The sequence below is a fragment of the Silurus meridionalis genome, chromosome 20 (genome assembly GCF_014805685.1).
Source record: "Silurus meridionalis isolate SWU-2019-XX chromosome 20, ASM1480568v1, whole genome shotgun sequence".
Taxonomy (NCBI): Eukaryota; Metazoa; Chordata; class Actinopteri; order Siluriformes; family Siluridae; genus Silurus; species Silurus meridionalis.
This window is the reverse complement of record NC_060903.1, coordinates 15,832,624-15,852,357: the sequence shown is the minus strand read 5'-3', so window position 1 is coordinate 15,852,357 and position 19,734 is coordinate 15,832,624. Positions and strand designations below refer to the sequence as shown.

Genomic DNA, 19,734 nt, shown 5'->3' with positions numbered 1-19,734 from the left:
TCTTTTGAATTTGTATTCATTTCCCATGAGGTCAAATTAAATAAGATGTATATAAATCTGTCAAAGGATGTAAAAGCCACCACTACAAAGTTCCAGCTAACTCCAACACAAGAATAACAACAAGATCGAGACCAAGAGAAAAGAAAACGAATAAACACAAAACCAAACACACCAAGACAAAACAAGGACTCACATTTATGGAGACTGAAACTCATACCAACAGAGACCGAGAGTAGACAAAGACTCACACCAATGGAGACCATGACAAGACCAAGACTCACACCAATGGAGACTAATGGAGACCATGACAAGACCAAGACTCACACCAATGGAGACCATGACAAGACCAAGACTCACACCAATGGAGACCAATGAAGACCATGACAAGACCAAGACTCACACCAATGGAGACCATGACAAGACCAAGACTCACACCAATGAAGACCTTGACAAGACCAAGACTCACACCAATGGAGATAAAGAACAAGACAAAACAACGGAGATTAAGACAATAACACAATTTTCACCAACTGAGAACAAGATAAGACCGAGACTCACACCAGTGGAGACCAATACAAGACCAAGATTCACACCAATGGAAACCAAAAAGAGACAAAGAAAACTAAGACCCACATCAACAGACTACAAAAACAATACCCACTCTTTAGAGACCAATTTAAGATCAGGATCCACAACAATAAATGGCAAATGACAATTATTATCATCGACTGTGTATTAAAACAATACAAGCAAATCCAAAACACAACATAATAATATATAATAATATAATATAATAATTATACCAACCGAGACATTAAGACCCACACTAACAGATATAAGGACAAGACTACACCCATATCATTTAAAGTGCATACCAACCATGACCAAGACAAAGACTAAAACCAATACCAGCCAAGGCTAGACCAAGACCACACATTTTAGGGCCAGCACTATATATCTAGAAATCGATAACAACCAAGTCAAGATCAAGACTAAACTGGCTCTTGACTATTAGGAGGCCATGGTCAATGTTCCATGGTGTTAAGATCTACAGTTTGTTTTTAAATGTCTGTAAAACAAAATCATAACTCCAGCATGACATTCCAAAACATACAACCATATCGATACATACATAAATTCACAATCCACCCCACTCCAGACACATCTGTTTTTGAGTCCCTGGCAGGTAGTAATCAATCACTGGTTAATAAACATCTAAGACTGTTTCCTCCAGTGATGAGAACTTTGAAATGGTTCAAAGTGTTTTCACAGCATCCCTGCTAAACATCATTTTAAAAGAATGCATGCTACGGCTTTGTGCCTCTAACTCACATGGTGATGCTTAGATTTGTTTTGGTCGGTGTTTAGACAAGTCATTCGGACAAACAGTTTCTCTTGAAAGTGAGTCCAAATGGTAGGTGAAACTGGAAATGATTTTTCTTCATAAGCATTAAAGCATTCGGTTTTGTTTTGTAGGCAGTACGATGCTACCTGTGCTAACTATAATAATGGCACCTAAACATACTGTAAAACAATATTATCTTTCGGTTTACTGCTCCAAATAGTTTTATATCTTCATTTGAATTTAACCTCAATATGACAATGGTAACAGCTCTACTCACCGATCTACAGAAAAACACTGAGGGGAAACCAGTCCATTGGTAGACTGTCAGAAAGGTGTGTTATTTCTGACTCTGACAGTTCCTCAACCTCATTTACATCACTCAACTAGACACTGTTGTTTAAACCTGCTGGCACAGGTATTATTCTTGTTCATATCTGCCCTTCATATTTTGTGAGTTACTGATTTCTATTTTACTCAAACATGTCAACACAAACCCTGACCAGGTAGTTAATAAGGATGGCGTAAATATATTATGCAATCAACATGACTACTTATATGGGGATGTAACACCCCATAAACCCCAAATTTAATCCAACATCACCCCATACCCACCCACCATGACAGTTTGAGTGACTTTACTGTTGATCTAGTTTGACCCAGATGTGGTGTAAGCCTTCCTGGCAAGCGTTCTAATAACACAGTGCTGCTCCTATTAGTATTAGTATCTGCTTAAAACACATTCTGTATAATGTCTTCATGTTCAGTTGCATCCCTAATGTCATTTGCTTTGCTCAAGGGGAGAAAAGAAGAGAAAGAGAAAGAATAGTAACCAGTGGTCCTATTATTAAAATAAACTCAGCTTCAGACATAAAAATATACCTCAGTGCTAATGTTTTGGATTTCAGGGTGGTGCTTTGAATCTGACCCAAATCTCGAGCACATATAAAGATACTATACTTTTATAATTCAAATCTGTTTTTAACTTTTTTTTTCGAAGATAAGCCGCATTATTGGCTCAGTTTCCACATTAGAAAAGTCCTTTTGGGATCTAACCTGATCCAACATGACTGCTTCCATCCCCCTTTCTGTTTGAGGGGGAGGAATGAAAATATAGTGGATGTGAGCAGCTTTGCACACATTTACACATTCACACACCACCTACCTGAGCAGAAATCTTCAGGAAGCTTCCTCTCTCTCTCTCTCAGTTTTACTCTGAATACAATTTTGGAACATTGTTTTTGGAGGATACAAATGCTTCATCGTATGGAATAATTTTTCTTGTTCAATCTGGATTATTTATTAAATTTATTTTTATCAGTGTGGTTTTGAGGTTGAACGAAATTCCTGGATTCCTGGAAGTGGGTAAGTTTGGTGACATCTCATATGATTAAATGAAGTTATACAATTTGGTTTAAAGGCAAAATTCCTGCCAGCAATAATTGTTTTCTTTCACTTGATTGCTGTGTGTGTCCGCATTCTCAATATAAAAGAACATGATTGCTCTTTCAATCCTACAGTTATTTACATTCTACAGTTATTTCTGGTGGGTTGAGCATCTCATATTTGTACAGTAAATTCAAACAGGAAACAGTAAGCATTAACTGTACATGAAAATCGTTAAGTAATTTAATGGAAGTGTGGAAAAAAGAATCATTTGAAGATGCATAAATCTATGGACAAATTTGCATTATGTATATATATGCAAATATTCCATTAAAATAATGACATGGAGGGGGTAATCTTTATGTAAATAGGAGCACTCTATGAATCAATACTAAATAATGAACAGAACCATATGTGAAAATGACACACGTGAAAGGAAACGAATGCACACCTCTATTTTACACGTGAATCATGTGATTACTTATAGCTGCAGCTCAGAGATTTATTTATTTATTTTTATAAGGTCCCTACAAAGGATAGTTAGAGAAAGACATAAGGTATTGCATTCTTCTTTTTCTTTTTCTTGTTCTTCTTGGTAGCGTGACTCGAACAATAATCGTTTGTTTTTGCACGTGAATTACTCCAGCACGTTGTTGCGCGCGCTGCAGGCTTGGCGCGTTTTCAAAGCCACATGCAGCTTTTTGTGTTTGTTTTATTGTAGTTGGATCACACTGTTTCTCCACCTCCTGCTCTGCGGTGATGGATGCGCGGTGCCGGAGAATTTGACGAGGACAGGGTGTAGCGAAAAGCGGGTTCGCAGCCGGTGTCCGTGATGCGCACTCTAAGCGGAGGCTCGCGCTACCTGCGCGCCGGATTCCTGGCGCTCGTGCTCGTCGTGCTCGACGCGAGGGGCGCGAGGGGCGTCGCGTGCCCCGCGCCGTGCGCGTGCCACGTTCCCACCGAGGTGCATTGCACGTTCAGATCCCTGAGCGTCATACCCAGTGGGGTTCAGGCAGTCGTGACAAGACTTAACATGGGGTAAGACCAACACACACTACTAGTCAACAGTTTGGACACACCTTCTCTTACAGTGTTGTTTTACATTAATACTGAAGACATCCAACCTTATGAAAGAACATCTGGAGTATGTGGTAAGCAAAAAGTATACAAACAACACAGAATATGTTTTATATTTTAGATTGTCCATTTAGATTTTATGACATCTTTGGCAAACTTATGGGATTCTCTCAGCACATTCGCATGGTAGTCACCTGGAATGCTTTTCAATTCCCAGGTATGTCTTGTCAGGAGTTCATCTGTGACTAAGATTTTATTTCTTGCTAATGTGCTTAAGACCATCAATTTTCCTGTGCATATGAAAATGGTGAGTCCAGAGTCAATGGCCCTATTAATGATACTATAACTACTGTACAAATCCATATTATGGCAAAAAAACACTCAATCCGAGTCAGTCAATCTGAAAAATCTCAAGAAATAAAAAGTGCAGTCCTAAAAACCATCAAATGCTATGATAAAACAGGCTCTCATGAGGACCGGCCCAGGAAAGGAAGAACAAGAGCTACCTCTGCTGCAGGGGATAAGTTTATTATAATTACCAGCCTCAGAAATCGCAGCTTTACATCAATGATTCTTGGCGGCGACGTGCATGAGTCATAGTCAATTTTGACTACATCACTTTTACTTCAAAAGAAACAACAAGCAAACTTTCCTTTATTTTGTCCAAATTTAAGATTTGTGGTTTTATCTGCTGTGTCTTTGTTAGACGTAGAGAGGGTGAATGGACAGTTCCTGAATGTGTGGTTTCCACTGTGACGCATGTATGAGCTATGATGGTGTGCGGTGACACTGGTGACACTGGTGGTGACCATCATGGCTACCACAGCTTTTTGCAGTAACATGCCATCCCATCTGTTTTGTATTTTCGGAGACCATCATTTGTTTTCCAAAAGAACAATGACCCCAAACACATTTCTAGTTAGTAGACAGTAAGTGTTCGAGTGTTGTATCAGAAAACCTGGTCTCCACAATCACCCAATCTAAATTCATTTGAGATAGTTTGGGATGAGTTGGACCAGGGAGTGGAGAACTCTTTGTTTTGTTGGAGAAACCAAGGTGACTGGATCATTAAACTGACTGAATGAATGCCAAGCTGTAAAGCTTTCATCAAAGCAATTGAAAATATAAAACATATTCTCGGTTATTTAACACGTTTTTGTTGACTACATAATTCCATATTTGTTGTGTCATAATTTCAATGTCTCCGTTATTAATATACAATGACGAACCAATTTAAATAAAGAAAACCCATCAAATATGAAGGTGTGGCCAAACTTTTGTCTGATACTGTATATAGTGAGAGACTCTTTATTGTTGAATCTAACTATATTCTTATCCGCAACCAAAACAAAATATATATAAATGTCCCCACAAACACAGTATTATGTGACAGTTTTGACATTTTGTCTCTATTTTCCAACTTTTATTAAAGCAAAAGTCTGTGCTCACATACCTTGAAATACGTTTGTGGACATAAGTGAAAGTGAAGAAGGAATAATTTAAAGCTTGTTGACAAATTTTGCATCCAAGTTGTTTGTCTTTTCAGGTACAACAGCCTAACAATCCTAAAAGAACATGACCTGTCAGGTCTGGAAAGCTTGGAGTTGTTATTGCTGCACAGTAACACCATCCAAACGATTGAGGACAGGGCGTTCAGCGACTTAAAGTCTCTGCAGGTAAAAGACAGTTCTTAAACCCGTAGGACTCAATGTGCTAAAATGATGATGATGCTTGAGACGTGGACATATGCAGTTCAGCTGTTTGGTTCCTGACACATTGCGACGACAAGCACAAATAAATCTTGGCGCTGAAACACAACACTTGGACCTGTGGCTGTTTGTTTCCAAAAACAAAGCGAGCGTATTGAATAATGGTCAGATAATAAAATGAACCAGACGACAGATGAAAGGATGACTCATTGATCTGTACATTCCAAACCCAGAAACCAGAAATATTATTAATGTTTGAATTGTCACAGAGCTTCAATTTGAAAAGATTGTGAAATTGTTTCCATTTGCAAGAATGTGTTTTTGAATAAAGCGGTCATTATATTACACTATTAGTATAAATGTCCATAAGTTTTTCGCTTAGGAATGTTTGAACTGGTGATGTTTTCCAAGATAAGATGCATTGCAAGTACTGATTGTAGTACATTTATTGGATATTTTGTTTCCCAGAATCTTATTATAACATTGATACTAATATCTTATAATCATAGACCAAAACTCAGGTAAAACCAGGACATGGACAAAAAAAACACCAACATAAGATCACAAAAAGATCACTAGGATTCTACTGAGCAAGCAAATGAAATAAGAATGACGGTGGTTTAATTTTGAGTTTCACATTTGTAATTTGTCATGTAAGTCAGCTGAGGTAAACTTTGACATCATTTCCAACCACAAACCCATTTAGATGCTACACTAGCACAAATAAACTGCAGCTTACTAATGCAAGAAACATGTGCAAGACCTCGAAAACAAATAACAAACAGGGCAGACCCAGGGATAGAATGAACCAATATGTTAATGCAAAATCTGTATCTCAAGATTTAGGGGTTATTTCATTAATGGAATAAAATAAAGATAAAATAGATTAAGAATGATTTACCCATGAGTTCTGTATGTCAGGTAAAAATAAAGTGTTTATAAAATTAACTGTATGCAATGCAAACTTCATAATTTTGTAACCTTGATTTAGTACTTTGTAGCGTCATTAAGTTCTGGATCATATTTATGTTTTGTAAAAAATAAAAGGATATTCTGGATCAAGTGTTATACAGTTAGATAGTGATTAATGTGGTTACAACTAGGATTATTCATGCTGCAATATGTTGGTAATATACAAAATATTATTTTAATGAATGTCATTTGAAATGTTACAGTATTGGTGGGTTTAACATATTCTATTTTTGAATATTCCCTTGAATTTCATTGTTTTTGCATTACATTAGTCCATATTGTGGTTCCCTTTTTTTTTCTGGCAACATGAAGGTAATTTGCATATGAATGTTGACACATGCAGAAAACCTGCTTGTCCCTGTGTAACTGTAAATACATGTAAATATTGGCTTAACACTGTTATATCTTTACATCAATTTAATACTGTTTAATATGAGTTTATTTATGCTTTTATTTATTTTGCTTCCTTAGGTATTAAAAATGACTTACAATAGAGTCAAAGAGCTCCGCAAAGAAACATTTCGAGGCCTGGACAATTTGTTCCGCCTCTACATGGACCATAATTCCATCGAATTCATCCATCCGGAAGCTTTCTATGGCCTCAGGTCTCTACAGTTGGTCAACCTTGAAGGCAACGCACTCCAACAGCTTCATCCAGATACTTTTATAAATCTAAGATACAACCAGATATTTAAAATTTCAACTATCAAGACCATATATCTATCAGAAAATGCACTGACCACTCTACCAGCTACATTGTTCACCAGTTGCTACCAGCTAGAGAACCTCTTTCTTAGTGGGAACCCTTGGTCATGTGATTGTCAAATGGACTGGCTTGCAGCATGGATCAAAAGGAATCCAGGTATGGATAACAGAGCCCTTTCCTTTTGCCATTGACTATTGTATATATTAACAGCATAACACTGATTGATCGCACAATTGTAAATGCTAGAGATTTAGACTATCAGCTGCTTTTTAAAGTGCATTACAGGAACATGGTCTACAGCAAACAAGCTTTCACAGTACACATCATGTTTAAGGCAAAACTTGTTATCTGTTGTTCTCACTTTCTTTCTTTTGCCTAAAACATATTATTTATATATATTTACAGGTGTCCTGAAATGTAAAAGAGATAGGAAGTTTTCTGGAGAACAGATGTGCCCCATCTGTAAATTTCCACGTACCTCCAGAGGCAGCAATATAATTTATATGCCAAGTCAAGCCTACACATGTTCTAAGCCATGGATTTATTCTCGTTCGAAACAGAGAAATATCACAATGGAAGAGAACGGTTATGCCCCAGTCCTTCCCAAAGACTTCATTGCTCCAATTGGGATGATGGAAATGAAAGTTTCGGACCAGTATAACAAGGATGCCACCATTTCGTGTGTTGTACAGAGGCCAGGGGGTTTGGACAACTTGAATGTAAGCCATGGAGTAATAAGCAATAATGTTACAACCCTCAGTGCAACTGTGACTACATCACTCGTTTGCAGTATTGATCATGATCACATTCGGCAACTTTGGGGCATCTTGGCTTCTTACAGTGACTCCCCAATGATACTTGAGCGGGATTTACTTCTCTCCATGTCACCAGAAATGAGCTACAAATACAAGCAAGCGAAATCAAATGATAGTGAAATCTTCACAGAGATTGAGGCGGAAATGAAGGCAAATCCTGCATGGTTAATGCAAGGTACTATTAACTTACAGCTGGACCTTACCACCACCACATATTCAACACTTCATATTAAATATTTGTCCAATATTGAAATGAATATCGAAAGCAACAAATTGAGAAGTGACCGATTCAGTTGGACTATGATCAAAAAGCACAACCAGACTAAGACTGAGTTTTCAGTACTTATTGGTGGTGTGGCTGAACTTAATTGTGAAACCTATGGTGATCCCAAACCCTCCATAGAGTGGATTTTACCAGAGGGAATCAAGGTGCGTGCACCATATACTACCGAAGACCGGAGGATAGTAATATTAGACAATGGGAAGCTAATTTTAAGAGCAGCAGATAGCTCTGATACTGGTATTTACCACTGCATTGCCACTAATTATCTAGATGCAGATGTGCTTTCATTTAGGATCACGGTACTGTCCCCAGATGTTGAGGAGGAAGATATCAATGGAGTTCGGCTTTCACTTCCTGTGGGTGGGAGTTTAGTTCTTGATTGTGAAACAAATGGTACCCCACAAGCCTCTGTACAATGGATATTTCCAGACCACACAGTTATGGATCAGTCTTTTGGAAACAGGAAACTGTACCCAAATGGTACTTTAGCAGTTCATCCACTCACTGAAAGAGACAGGGGTTTTTATAGATGCTTAGCTGCTAACCATCTCGGGGTCGATTTATTAGCCTCTCTAGTCACTGTGTCTAGCGATAGGTCAAAAATTGTGACACTGGCCAGTGTAGATGGGTCTGGTGATGATGTACCAATGGACACAGAGGATAACCCTGTACTTTACAATGAAGGTCCTTCCAGTAGAGTTAGTCAGGAATCAAGGACAATTACTTCAGATAGACCGTACCCTAGACACAGGCCCTCACTTCGCCATGGAGTACCAACAAACAGAAAGGGAGGTAGCAGACACAAGGGGTGGTCTAGAAGGGTATTTGACAAAGCATCCCGGAGAGTAGACCCTGAAAGATTAGCAGATTATATCAATAGATCTCAAAACAAGAAATCAGGGAAAGATAAAGATGGCAGTATGAACCCACTAGATAAATCACAAGTTAATGGTGGACTTTCTCTTGATGATGAGACAGGTTCAGGGTATATAATCTTGGATGGTGATGTTTCCATGCCAGATCAAGCAATATCAAGTACAGAAAATCCAGAAAATATATTTGTTAGTGTTATGGTAAAGAATGATCAGAATAAGGCAGATGAAATTAGAGAGGTACTTAGAGATAATCTGAATAATGTTATGACCACAACAGAAAACATGAGAACAATCACAACAGGTTCCTACTCTTACACAGATATCAGCCCAATGGTGCCAAGTGTTACTCTGAGCAATCATGAATTTCAAAAAGATGAGACAACACCTCTTAGAACCACCCAAAGTCATAAAGTTGCTTCTAGTAGTAGCAAATCCAACAGTGCAGAACAAAGTACAAACCAACATTTGCAACCATTTGGTGTAAAATTTGAAATGACTGAAACCATGGATGAGATGGAACTTCAGTTTTCTGGGGATATGCCAGAGACTGCAACTGAGGTACTGCCACACTTAATTTCTCAGGTCCCTAATGTGACACCAGTATTAGATCGACCAGCACAAAAAGTAAACCCAGTGATACACACATCCACAGACTCTGAGAGCCAAACCACTTATACAGCAGTCACTACAACAGAAAGAAAACATGATGAGATCACTTTGCATACTACTCAGAGAATCAAGTCTCCTCATCTGCCCCGTGGATCTACCATTATCTCCCATCAACAAATACACATTATTCCTCCCAGTAAAAAGCGACCAGGAAGGAGACAAAAAATATTCGGTAGACGCAGAGTTATTCTGCCAAATAAGATTACGGATATACAGACTTTATTGGATAAGCTCAAAAAGCCATCTGTAGAAGCTACTGTCCTATGCCGAACAGAACTGACCACAAATTGTAGTAGTGAAAAAGAAAGTATATCTGCTGTAAAATCTGAAACAAAAGATTTAATTAGCAGATTGCCAACCTCTTCGTTAATAAAAACAGAAACACTTAACACAACAACCCTAAACACCCCATTTATTTCTTCATCAGTGCTGTCTACTAAATCTACAGGGGGTCAATTATTGATCAGTGAATTTGTTCGTTCTACAAATGTCCCTGAGCAAATCTCTACAAAAAATCCAATGGAAGACATTCCAACCAGTGCTGCAACTACAACAACCAAGGCTTCAAAAGTCATACAGGGAAAGATACCATGGCATAGATTGTTCGGAAGCAAAGAGGGTCAGCGGGAAATTCTTAAGAGACTTCGAAAACCAGCCAAGCCATCCATAACAGTAAAGAGCACAACAACAGTTAAAACCATGACCACAACTGCACCTTCAAGGCCCATAACTACCCTACCTACAGCTGAGTCAATGGCTATGCCAATGACTGCTGTACCTCTTATCACACAAAGAAATCAAGACAGTTCATGGATATCTTATGATAACTTATCAGGATCGTCAAAAGTCACAGAATCACAGAATTCTTTGAAAGACATGACTTCGTTGACAACTGCCAGTTCCCCCAGCAAATACCAGAAAGCAACAGTAATGTACACGCCAGTAACTACACCAACATATGTATCCATGGTATTGACGGCTACAACATCCCACATAACCCCAATTCCACCATCCCAAACAATGACTAAAACAACATACAAAGATGATACAGTTGAGTTGTCAGGCGCTTACTCTGGTGGGTCTGGGGGCTTTGGTGGTAGGTCTTGGAGAAATCGAAAGCCAGGTTTCCAAAAACGACGTTACAGAGGAAGACGACCAGTTAAAAAAACAACCACACAAGCTTCAACTACCAAACCTGCAACATTAGAAACCACCTCTTTAACACCACATACAATTTCAAGAGTAACCAAGCCTTGGTATATATCTACTGTTGAGCTTCCAAGGTCCACTATACAAACATCATCTAATTTATTAGACTCTGACAATGAAGAATGGAGAAGCATAGCCAAACCGACCAGCTTTCCAAAAACTATAACAAGTAAATCTTCACCCACACATAGTTCAACTTATACAGCTAATAGGGCAACACCATACATTATACCACAGTCAAAAGTTCAGAAACCCAATGAAAGAATTAACACAATTAAAAGTATCACCCCAAGAAGAGGTGGAAGGTATCAAACTCAGAAACCTGCTATTCACAGAGTAAGACAGAAAACCAGAAACAAGGACCGTTTTAAACAACCAACAACAACTGCTTCATCTGACACTAAAAAGATTAGTACTGTGAGGACACTAACCTTTGACACAGTGACTGTTGTTACAGCAGAAGAAAACAAGATCACTTTATTTCCATCCAGCAGTGGTATTTCTAATGAAATTCCAAATACTTATGATCACACCATAGTGTATGATACTTTATTATCTACTACCAAAGGATTTGAATCATCTACAAAGGATGCAACATCTAAGCCAAGAATTGTTGGGGGACATGCAGCCAGTTTTACAGTTGAGTCAAACTCTGATGCGTTCCTTCCTTGCAAAGCTACAGGCAACCCTGAACCTGCTATCAGCTGGAAACGGTTCTCTCCAAGCACAGGTATCCATATTCTAATTTCATTTTTTTAAATGAAATTTTTGAATGTCAGGTAATATTTAAATCAAGGTTGTGCTATTATGCATTTGTTTCATTTCTTTGATTTAATGTCCTTTCTCTTTTCATTTTAGGAACTACATTGACCATTAAAGGTAAAATGGGTAAATTTGAGGTGTTCAGGAATGGAACATTGTTTATCCAGAATGCAAATGTCAAAGACAGAGGACAGTACCTTTGCCTGGCTGAGAATGCTTATGGGTCTGACAAACTCACTGTCACGCTGTCAGTGGTAGCTTATCCTCCTCGGATATTAGAAGCAAAGGTTCGAGATATCAAAGCACACTCTGCTGAAATAGTTGAGCTGAAATGCAAAACAGAAGGTAGGCCGGTGCCGGTTGTGTCATGGATTCTAGCAAACCGCACTCAAGTCAGGGGTCAAAACAACGGTCGTGGGAGAGTAACTGTTACACCAGAAGGTACTCTGGTCATCCAGCAGCTGTCGATATACGATCGAGGTCAGTATAAGTGCATTGCAAGTAACCCAGCCGGAATAGATACAGTGACTGTGCATCTTCAGGTGGTGGCAGCTCCCCCTGGCATTTTGGAAGAGAAACGGCAACTGGTGACGGTTGACGTAAGGCAGAGTGTATGGCTGCCTTGTACAGCACACGGAGACCCTCAACCCACTACCCACTGGGTTATAATGGATGGAACAGTCGTAATGCCACTTCACACTAGCTCCAGAGTGTACTCATTTCCTAACGGCACTCTTCATTTGAAAAACCTGGATGTCTCTGACAGTGGAAAGTATGAATGCATTGCTACAAGTTCTACAGGTTCTGAGCGGCGAGTAGTCACGTTATCTGTGGAAAACTCGGAAATCGCCCCCCAAATAATTGAAACATCAGACCAGAGGACCGAGCTGGCATATGGTAGCCAACTTCGTTTAAACTGCTCTGCAACTGGCATTCCCAAACCCCAAATACTTTGGAGAATTCCATCCAAAGCGCTTGTAGACCAGTGGCACAGGTAATAAAGACAAATTTGACATGCACAATCATACAAAATTGTTTATTACCAAATATCTTAATTTAAAAGGTGACATTTTAGTTTTAGAAGCACTTTTTTATTGCTGTGCCTTGATGGCCTTGATGGCATTTTGAGTAGTTAGTCAAGTGTCAGAGACACAGCTTGGTTTAAACTAGAGTTTAAACTATAAACCACTTGGACTTAAAATACTTGACCATTTTGTATGGAAAGGTGAAAGACATTTTTTACACTGAAATATATTTTTTTATTATTGTTTGAATCATTTATTATTGTTTGAATCATCCGCAAAAATTAAACCGGAACTGTTATTGTTGCACATACACAAGAAATATACATATAAAAACCTTGAAATGTCTACATATAGACTGTCCAGGACTGCTGCATTTTACTTAAAATATGCATGTTCTCTTCACATTAATGGTTTACAACCAGCCACAGCTTACATTTATGGCATTTGGCAGACAGCCTTACCCAGATCGACTTACATTTTTCTTATTCACACAAGTGAGCATCTATGAGAATAAGGTCCTTGTGCAGGGGTCTAGGAGCAGCTATCTGGTGGGTTTACAGTTCATGGAGACCTTTAATTGTGATAAACTAGCTGTTGTGCATTAACCTAAGTAAATATAGAAAGTATGATTTTGAAGAATGATTTCACAATGATTAACTAGAATAGAAGAATGAGTCGGGTCTTACTTATCACTTGTATTATATCAGTATTATCCTATTTCTTTTTTACAGAATGGGCAGCCGTATACAGGTACTGGAGAATGGCACACTCATTATTAGCTCCGTGAGTGACAAGGATGCTGGAGACTACCTTTGTGTTGCACGCAGCAATGCTGGAGATGATCTACAACTAATGAAAGTCTCTGTGTCCATGAAGCCAGCTAAAATTGAAACCAAGTTTTTCAGGAAGAAACAGGTACCATATGGCAAGGACCTTAAGGTAGACTGCAAAGCTTCTGGTGCCCCTGTACCAGAGATCTCATGGGGCTTGCCAGACGGTACAGTAGTCAACAATGCTCTTCAATCCGATGGCAGAATAGGTAGTCGATCCAAACGTTATATATTGTTCGATAATGGAACGCTTTACCTAAATGAGATTGGGATGGATGAAGAAGGCGACTATACCTGTTATGCAGAGAACACCTTAGGCAAGGACGAAATGCACGTTCACATCACCGTTGTGAGTGCAGCACCTCGAATACGCCCCTCAGCCCTCTCGTATGCCAAAGTCAAGCCAGGAAGAAGCGTTCGCTTTGACTGTGAGGCCATTGGGGAACCCAAACCCAAGATTCTGTGGATGCTGCCATCCAGTGACATGATTGCTGCATCAAATGAACGATACCTGATGCATGTCAATGGATCTCTTGATATCCGTAATGTAAAGTTAGCTGATGCTGGAGAGTATCTTTGCATAGCTCGCAATGCTGCAGGTGATGATAGTAAAGTGTTCAAGTTGGACATGGATGGCAATCCACCCATCATCAATGGCTATTACCAGAACAGGACAGTCGTTAAGGATACAGCTGAAAAGTATTCAAGGAAGTTAATCGATTGCAAAGCTGAAGGAGACCCTACACCAAAGATCACATGGATAATGCCAGACAATATCTTTCTCCCAGCTCCTTACTACGGAAGCAGAATTATCGTCCACTACAATGGGACTTTAGAGATCCGCAATGTAAGACCAACAGACACTGCAGAGTTTATATGCATGGCAAGAAACGATGGGGGTGAATCTGTCATGGTAATACGTCTAGAGGTTACCAACCAACTCTTGAGGCCTATCTTTAAAAACCCTTTTAATGAAAGAGTGGTGACTCGACTAGGGAAGACTACAGTACTTAACTGTTCTGCTGATGGAAATCCACCTCCAGATATGATTTGGACTTTACCCAATGGCACCCAATTGACTGGAGGGTCTAAGAGGGGATCTCAGTATCACCTGGGTAGTGATGGCACATTTGTCATATATAATCCAAGCAAAGGCGATGCTGGCAAATATCGCTGTGCTGCAAAGAACAAGGTTGGATACATTGAGAAACTGATTATTTTAGATGTTGGACAAAGGCCTTACATTCTAACACGGCCAAGAGGGATTATCCGCAGCGTGTCTGGAGAACCCCTGTACCTCCATTGTTTGGCTGATGGAAGCCCTCGTCCTAACATCATATGGACTGTGCCCGGAGGACAAGTCATAAGTCGCTCTCAGATAACGGGCCGCTACCAGCTAATGGACAATGGTACGCTGGTCATCCATCAGACCAATTTACACGACCGTGGGAATTATATGTGTCGAGCAAAGAATAACGTCGGGGATGCAGTTCTAACTGTGCCCGTTATTATAATCGCATACACTCCTCGCATAACTAATGGACCCCCACCAAATATAAGGGCAACAACGGGCACTCCAGTGCAGCTTAACTGCATTGCTGTTGGAATACCGAAACCAGAAATCACCTGGGAATTACCCGATCGATCTGTTCTCTCGTCAGCAGGAAAGGGACGTTCTTTAGGCAGTGAGATACTTCATCCACAGGGCACACTAATAATTCAAAAGCCAACAAGAGCTGACTCTGGCCCTTATAAGTGCTTCGCAACTAATCATCTTGGGACAGACACCAGAGTAACATATATGACAGTTATTTAAACCAGGCAATGAACAGCCAACAATGCTTTTGGAATCTTCAAGACAGTTATCAGAAAAAAAACACTCCTCTGCATATTAAATGCTGTTGTGGCATAATTCATCATTTAGAGGGCTAGCAGTAGTAAATGGTTTACATGTATTTAACCATGTATCACTCGAAAATGTACTTGGATGGCATACCAAGAAAGATGGTGAGTATGGTATTGACTAAATAGATTTGCTGTTTAGAAAGTCCAAATTTTGAATTTTTGAAAAGATATGTGATACTAACCTCAGGTGCTAATGCATACATGTTTTTTTATCATTATTTTGTCTACATATTAAGTATTATAGTGAGCAGCTGACATTGATCACCTTTTCCATATTTTTGTAATACCGTTGATGTTGATGTAAAATATTTGACAATTATACTGTATCATTTTAAGACTGAATTAATATATTTTGAAGGGAAAAGATTTCACAGATTTTATGTGATTGATAGTATAGGTCACATGGACGTACACAGATAGCAGTCTCGGTTTTATATTTTAATAAAGAATTAACAGTGTTTCAAAAGCCATATAAATGGCTTATGAGTTCTTTTCATATCAGTCAGTTGTATTTCATATTTATGTGACTTTTATACTTCATAATTTACTGCATTTTAAATTTGCAGTTTGTATTTAAGATGTTTTTGCAAATATATAGTATTAAAACCTGTATATACATAAAACAAATGTTAAGATTCATGTATACTTGCCAGGCTGCTGGATATGATTCCTACATTTTTTTTTTTTTTTTTTTTTGTGGAATGTCAATTTACTTTTCTTTGTGGAGCCATGATCTCATCCAGAATACTTTTCTAAATGTTTCATTACATTTAAAGATTGATTGGAAAATGTATTACTATTTCTATTTCTTATTTCTATATAATAATAGACATGGGGATGGATACTTATATTTAAAGTACTTTTATCTCTTAGAATTTTAATGGTAAAGGGATGTCCATGTGTTACCATTATGGCATAATGAACCAGTCAGCTTCTTTTTCCATTCTACATTATTACAAAACAATTTGCACAACATTTCTGCACTGTTACACAGATGTGTACCAATCACTTCATCTTCTGCCTGAAGTTTATTGACTCTTCAACAGTTTATTGAAAGTTACTGTTGAACTACTATTCGGGATTATAAAATTCAGTTTTTCTTATTTTGAGGCAAAAAATGTGGTCCAAAAAACACACACCAGTCAAGCTGGAAAATTCCCTAAACACTGGAATGTTGAATTGATTTGTAAGCTAGAGAAACTGCTAGCATATGTTCACAAGACCAATCAATCAGCAATTAGCTGGTTTTGGCAAGATGCATTGTGTAACAAACAGTCATTTGGGGTAGGTTATGTAATCCTGCCTAGAAAAGCAAATCACTCATGAATTGTTTTTGTTGGTTTGTATCTTTCTGTTATTTTCAGATTACTAGCTTGTACGCATTTACAGTGCAAAAAAACGAAATATTTGTTTCTTTATGGTAAATAATGTGTACGTTTGACACCTCTAAAATATATATTCTCCATTTACACATTTGATATATGCTTTTATCAAAAGAGTTGTACAATACAAGCTTACCAAAGTGTCTGGGACCTGAATTTACAACCTTTTGGCCAAAAGCTCAAACAACTTACCAAAGCTCATGGGTATTCCAAGATTTTATCATGAAATAAAAACAGATTTTTATGCATATTATGCAAGTTTGTTAGTAGTAGCACTGGTTTCCTTGAGTGGTGGGTGGAACCAAGTCGTTAGCTTAGCTCATTATAATGAGCTCATCTGGACTGAATTAGCCAGTCTTTATGAGCTTGCATTTTGGAAAACCTTCCTTGCCTAAGAGCAAAACAGAAATTAAATACAGAAACTAGACGTTCAACCAAAAGATTTAAGACTTAAAAGAGTTATTAAAAATAATACTGTGAGGTCATTTAGATGTCACAGGGATGTTTGGGTATGCTTGACAACACCTGTTTTATTTTTTTTTACTTTTTTTTGATCCAGTTTTAATTAAATGAACAAAACTGCCAAAAATATGTTTTTTTATGTTATATGTTAAATGCGGTCCCCTGAGTAAGGCCTGGCTAATGGATCCCCCCTAGTTGGATTGAGTGTTTTTGGGATTCCAGCTGGCTGCAACACAGCACATTATAAGAAAAATGGAAAAATAAAACGTGCCCATTTCCCTCAAAGGCACTTTCAAAAACATGTCATATCTGATAATTCTCCACTACAGTTTCTTGTCCAAATTCGGGATAAACTCTGACTAAGTCCTTAAAGACCTTTAAAAACTCTCACTGTGTGTCTCTTTATCAAATCTGATGATCCCACCTAATATGCTTATTTTATACAGGACATTTTTAGCTTTTGTATCGTAACATTTTAACCACACTTATCGTTTTCAATTGTTTCCCAAAAGTTGCTTATCCACACTGAAACGTCTGGAAACACTTGCGTACCTATTGGACTGCTTCAAAGAACAGTATCAGCTCATGATCTTCCCCCCCAAAAATAAGGACGAGCTCACAAAACTTTAGATTGTGTCATTATTTTCACAGTCCAATTTATCTACTTTGGAGAGCATTTTCAAAAAGATTGTCTAAAAATGCCGTCTCAGTGTGGACAGGGGCCAAAGCAGAAAGAAAAGTACGCCTTTTCAAACGAAGACGTATTGGTGTGGACATGGCCTGAGGCCATGAAGTGTGGACGTTAGTAATTGGCATACTGGAAGAAAGACTGGGAGCCCTGAAGTGTGTGAAGTGTTGGAGATGTAGTTGGTAGCAGCCGTGTTTGATTGACGGTGTTCAATTGCACCAATAAGTGCAGTTTTAAGACTCCAGCAATCTATCTGATCTATTTTTAAAGGAGTACTTCATCCATAAATGTTTACAATAAATCAAAACCAGACCCATTGAATTTTTTACAGTGATACACTTCTATTGTATTATATTGTTAATTTTCACTCTCCATTCATTTGTATGTTGAAGCATTTCTGTACTCGTTTCCTGACAGCATTTCAGTGCTACTGTATAACCTGTGTTTAACTGTATTCCACCCAGCCTGCTACTGTAAAACTGGAATTTCACAGTGGAGTTTGAAAATCCACACTTCACATCCACTGCCACAAAGGGTTGATTCATCTTTCTGATTCCATCACAAGGATTTCTGTCCCTGGAAATCAGGTGCATGAAGTCAAATATAAACGTGTGGTGAGCTCTGATGTCAGTAAATATTTTTCATTGAACATTTTCAGATTGAAACTTAGGAAGTCATTTTCATGGATAAATGGTCTTCCACACCATATAATAGGTTCCAGATGATAGATTATAAACTGGGGTTAACCAGATGGACTGGTCAGAACCATTCCCGGACTCCCCCTAGGCTCAACGTTGATTACACAAGACTTCAGTTCTCCTTATTACATTCCCCCGAGGGTCAAACTCAGACCTTTAAATAAAGACCATACTTTGTTTATTTTCAACTAAATATGCAACAGCACACCTTTTTTTTAACCCAGGAAAAGCTTTCTCTCTCTGAGCTGATGTTTTCAATTCTCCAACTAAGCAACTCAATACAGGGGTTATGGTTCATTAGGGACTGAGGAGCAAAGGGTCTGAGCATGTGTCTGCGACCATGTTGTTGTAGCAGTGGGCGGGCAGAGAATGATGCTGTCTTCTGCTGTGTACTTAGTGAATGGACTTAGCTTCTGCTTTAAGTAGCTTTGCTTTGGCATTGACCATCTGGTTCATATTAGTCCATATTAGTTGGCTTAGTTAGTAGTTCATGGCATCCGCTGGGATCAAAGGTGTGTGTGAGTAGCAGATTGGGAAAACCCATTGAAAAAACGAACCTATTTTGGCTAAAATTGCATATTACGACACTTTGACGTGAAAAATCATAACTTCATCAAGGGTTCAGGTTATTGTATCTATCTGTAATATTCAGATTTACACATAGATACACCCTACTAGCAGCTAAGAACCACACAACCTCATTGCTGTGGCACAGATTTGTTAACTCTCAGTGATGGTCCCATTGCTGGTTAAAATAAAGATTTTGAGGAAGGGCATTTGGTATAAACGTATACCACATAAAAAATGCGGATCAATGTACCACTATGGCAACTACAACTGGGTGTAGCCACGTTTGATCCCCAGACAGGGTTAAATATTTTAGTATAGCATGTGCCTATAATACATAAAGGTCATACTGTAGCTCTGTCTAGCAGGTTT

The 19,734-nt window shown here is 38.5% G+C and overlaps 1 protein-coding gene across 1 annotated transcript; it reads left to right on the top strand.

The window, feature by feature from the left end:
- Positions 1–2,502: 2,502 nt before the first annotated feature.
- Positions 2,503–18,993, top strand: igsf10 (immunoglobulin superfamily, member 10). The gene is made up of 7 exons (XM_046876925.1): positions 2,503–2,707; positions 3,450–3,766; positions 5,352–5,481; positions 6,958–7,348; positions 7,598–11,773; positions 11,902–12,799; positions 13,562–18,993. Exons 2-7 carry the CDS (start codon positions 3,561–3,563, stop codon positions 15,474–15,476), a joined length of 7,716 nt encoding a protein of 2,571 aa, XP_046732881.1. The 5' UTR covers positions 2,503–2,707; positions 3,450–3,560; the 3' UTR covers positions 15,477–18,993.
- Positions 18,994–19,734: the final 741 nt, after the last annotated feature.